Source organism: Trichophyton rubrum (genome assembly GCF_000151425.1).
Source record: "Trichophyton rubrum CBS 118892 genomic scaffold supercont2.1, whole genome shotgun sequence".
NCBI classification, from domain to species: domain Eukaryota; kingdom Fungi; phylum Ascomycota; class Eurotiomycetes; order Onygenales; family Arthrodermataceae; genus Trichophyton; species Trichophyton rubrum.
Window position 1 is genome coordinate 1905478 of NW_003456428.1, and position 4001 is coordinate 1909478.

General features: G+C 44.8%; 2 protein-coding genes across 2 annotated transcripts in view; both read left to right on the top strand.

Annotated features, from left to right (window-relative positions):
• The window catches only part of TERG_00724 (uncharacterized protein), a gene marked incomplete at its 3' end in the record, with an annotated part of 4035 nt that extends 2163 nt beyond the window's left edge, over positions 1-1872 (top strand). Inside the window, exons 4-8 of the mRNA XM_003238689.2 lie at positions 26-540; positions 608-688; positions 758-960; positions 1026-1551; positions 1614-1872. Of these exons, the coding sequence (XP_003238737.2) occupies positions 26-540; positions 608-688; positions 758-960; positions 1026-1551; positions 1614-1872 (1584 nt within the window). The remainder of the gene's footprint in view (positions 1-25; positions 541-607; positions 689-757; positions 961-1025; positions 1552-1613) is intronic.
• A 1129-nt stretch (positions 1873-3001) lies between these two features.
• On the top strand, positions 3002-3547 carry TERG_00725 (uncharacterized protein; the record flags this gene model as incomplete). Its single annotated transcript, XM_003238690.1, has 2 exons — positions 3002-3277; positions 3365-3547. The coding sequence occupies 2 exons, from the start codon at positions 3002-3004 to the stop codon at positions 3545-3547; spliced, it is 459 nt and encodes a 152-aa protein (XP_003238738.1).
• Positions 3548-4001: the final 454 nt, after the last annotated feature.

Below are 4001 nucleotides of genomic sequence, written 5' to 3' on the forward strand. Positions count from 1 at the left end.
GGTTCACAGAGTTCAAAAACGAAAGCGATCTATTGACATGACGGACGGATACCCCGACTCTCCAGTCTCAGACAGCTTTTCTCCTCATGCTGGCCATGAAATTCAACGTTCCCTTGATAATGCAATTGTTTTATTGGTGCTAGCTCTAGGCTCGATATGCGGATATAAGGGGCCTATCCCAGGTCCAGTACGCCATGTACCAGCTGGCCCCTTCACACCTGTGATGGGGGACCACTCTTTAGCCTCATCAACCTCTCCGCCTGAGAGTATGCCTTTTGCCAACCACCATAGACGATTTTCCACGCAGTCAACCCATTTTGGCCCTGACCCGCCCGATATTAGGAATATGGATGTCATTCCTGGAATGGCTTATTATGCACTTGCTTCCGATATTCTGGGCAATTTGCATGGCGGTAATGATCTAGCCCTTGCGCAGGCCTGCCTCCTAGCAGCCCTTTATACGGGACAGCTTGCACACCCATTTTCAAGCCATGGATGGATTTATCAAGCAGCGCGTGCCTGTCAGGTTTTGGTTCGACCGTAAGCACCCCATTTATTGTATCATCTTCTCTTGGTCAGAATCGGCCGTAGCTCACCTCAATGTTAGGCGAAAATATGACTGTATGCCCGAAGGCCCGAGGAAAGATTTGATATGCCTAGTCTTTTGGACCTGTCTACAGCTTGAGAGGTAGGGACGAATTAATAGCACAGCCATAACTAAAGAAAAATACACAAAACTAATACATCTGCAAAACAGTGATATACTAGCAGAGCTTGACCTGCCAGCCAGCGGGATCAGCCGGCTAGAAGGGCGCATGAACTTTCCCCGAGGAGTCTTTGCTCATACCATTCCAAATGAAATACACGCACCCAATACTATGATGATGATGTATTACCTTGTGCAAATTCACCTTCGAAAAGTTCTTAACAGGATTCATACTGACCTATATAAGGCCGAAAGTAAGACATTAACAGCGATTCTACGCCCTGTCAAAGTTTGGTAACTAATCGTCGTCTTATCATAGAGCAAGGTGGTGAAAAGGCCCGCTGGTCGACCAAGATCCAAGAGGCCCTAAGCTTCAACCTTGAGCAATGGCGCAGTGGTCTCCCCGAGTACATGCGTTGGGAAGATTCTGACCCACCGGCGAAAGATATCAACACTGCACGCATGCGCGGGAAATACTATGGCGCTAAATACCTCATCCACCGACCTTTGCTTCACCATGCCCTGCATCCAATGGCCCCTAAGCCTCGCAACCCTGTCCCTGCTTCATCCCCTTCTCAGTCTACCGTCTCCAGCTCCCAGTCTCAAGTGTCTCCATCGCTTTCTCACGTCCATCAGGCGGAGAAAATGGAGCGATACACAAGTGAGATGGGCCCGCCAGTCCGGACACCATCAAACGATCCGCAGCCGCCGTTACTGAGCGACTTGGAGCCTAAGGTTTTCGATGCATGCATGGTCTGCATAAACGCTGCTATGAACAGCACTGTTGCGTTTGATGGAGTAGAAGGCCGCCCCATAGTCACCAATATCTTTGGAACTGCTCATGCGTATGTTACTTGTCACTACAATTTGACTCTGAGTTGTCACACTAACTTTGATTCAATAATAGTCAATTCGGCAATATGCTTGTCCTCTCAGCAACATATACATCTCAACTTTCTGCCCTTGTCGACGGCGACAAACTTTGTGCTCTACTTGATCGAACCATTAAATTTCTGCTACGAAGCAGACATATCTCTCCCACCTTACGGAAAGATGCAGAAATATTAACCCTGATAAGGCGCAAACTCTTTGAACAAAACCCCCAGCCGCAGCCACAACCTCAACCGCAGTCGACACAAACCGGAAGTTTCTCCAATGACCGATGATTCACTCATCATCATCCTCGAATATATATACAAATACCTCCGAACCAACTTATCATTCGTTTTATGTGTTTTTACCCTATACTTCTTTGTTTCCATACTTTCCCCCCGACTTTATCATTGATTTACATCTCTACTGCATTTGATGCATTGTTTCAATCTATGCTCAATACCATTTTGGCGTGGGTGGCAAGTCGTCTTTTGCATTATTATTTTCCATTTTATTTTCTTGGTCATTCCTCATTTTCTCTCTTTTCCTTTCTACTGTCAATTATTTCGCTTCTCATAAGCTTGAAATAACTCATTGGGGGCTCTTTTTTTACGCTGATGTCATGCCTATATCTATTTTAAATATCTATATCCCCTTTTCCATATGTTTGTATATTTTTATGCTCATTTTTTTTCCCCCCTCGTTACGTTACCTTCACGTCTTTTTACTTTTGTTTGGTTATTTGCTATGCTCCCTTTTGGCCATACATTCTTGTAAACAGCTCGCGAGTCGCCTAATGGGTGAAGTGAATGCTTGGTTGCAATGTAAGGATTATGAAAGATTGGCGTGGTCTCCTAATTCATTAATTGATAGGCTACAAAGTGATGGCGAAAATATAACATCAGTGCAATTTTGCAATTCTTTTGTGGTTGAATCGAAGGAGACGTTTATATACACTCTTTGTGGGTTGTTGTGCAAGCTCAAACATTCCTAGGGCAAATAACTACGAGACACAAGCATGATAGCCTGATATCGAGGCCATCCATGGTAATTATCTTTACCTCCAATGTATTCGAACCCCTTGGTTTCAGCCTAGTTACTTTAAAGGCAGTCGCAATGAGGATATAGTTCTGCAGCATTTTAGTTTACGGAAGTCTCCAGAAGAGTATAAAATAATGGATATAAACAGTGAAATGAACGTAAACTTCTGGATTACTTTCCATATCCTATTCCTCTTTGTCATTATTGCATCCAACCGCTGCCAACGATCTTAATTGAATATTTTGGACGCGTCAAGGTTCAGGCAAAAAGTTAGCAGACAGAATATCTGCCAGTTGAACGTCGGTACGTGTAGTATTTGTGCTTGAAGCATACATACGTCTAACTAATTCTAGTCAGAGCACTAACCAGAGTAGATCAACCATGCCTCACTCCCAATATTTCCAGAAGCGCGATCCCAATTTTCAGCACAAGGATAATAACGCTTTGCAAATCGAATTCGGACGTCTTGCCAACCGTCAGGGCTGGACTAAAAAGAACCAAAAATATCCGCGCCAGTGGGAAAAGTGCCTCAGGGAGGAGTTTGCATACCATGTTTATCAGATTGTAGACGAACATGGTGACAAACTTTCCAACTTGAGGCTGTTGTGTAAGAGATATTTGAACGAAACGCCGGCGTCTATCACGGCATGTAAGAAGGTAAGAACCCCCATCTACCGACATATTCAAGCTTCTCATAAGAATAACCGCTGGTTATATGCACGAGATAAGCTGATGCCAATATAGGCACTTAGACGCGTCCATATTAATTTGCTGGATTGGATCGAGAGCCAGCGCCGTGGTGACGAGCCGCGTGTTTTCCAGTCAGAAAAACATCTGCAGAATTACACCCGAGAACACAAAAGATATTTTCCAAAGAAGATCGCTGATAATGTCCCGATTATGAAAGTCTTCCTAAGGGACATTTAAAGCCATTTTCATAGGTGTTTGCTCATAGTATCCTAGAATCTTTAGAGGTCAATGGCATTGAAAGAGGGTTTAGAGCACTCCGCAGTAAAATAATTTTGTGATTACCTAGCTATCCTGAGAAACGGACGAGCGACATAGTAGTAAAAGGCCCATCAAAGGCCATCCAGAGAATACACGTAGCGCCCAAGGGTATCAAATTGTTGTTTACTGCGGCCAAAGATTGACCAAGATTGAACGGAGGGCAGGGAAAGCATCACGTGATGCATGTCGTCGGCGAACTTCAAGCTCGAAAGAGAAACTTCGACGTCGTCCATGGTTCAACTCGCTGCGCCGACGGTCAGGACAACCTTGGAAATGCTGCTACACTGTGGCTCGTCGAGTCGGACGAGAAAGAGAGAGTTAGGGGACGCCTCAGGGGTTGCCATCTTGGACTATGACTAGTTAGTTACCGAGG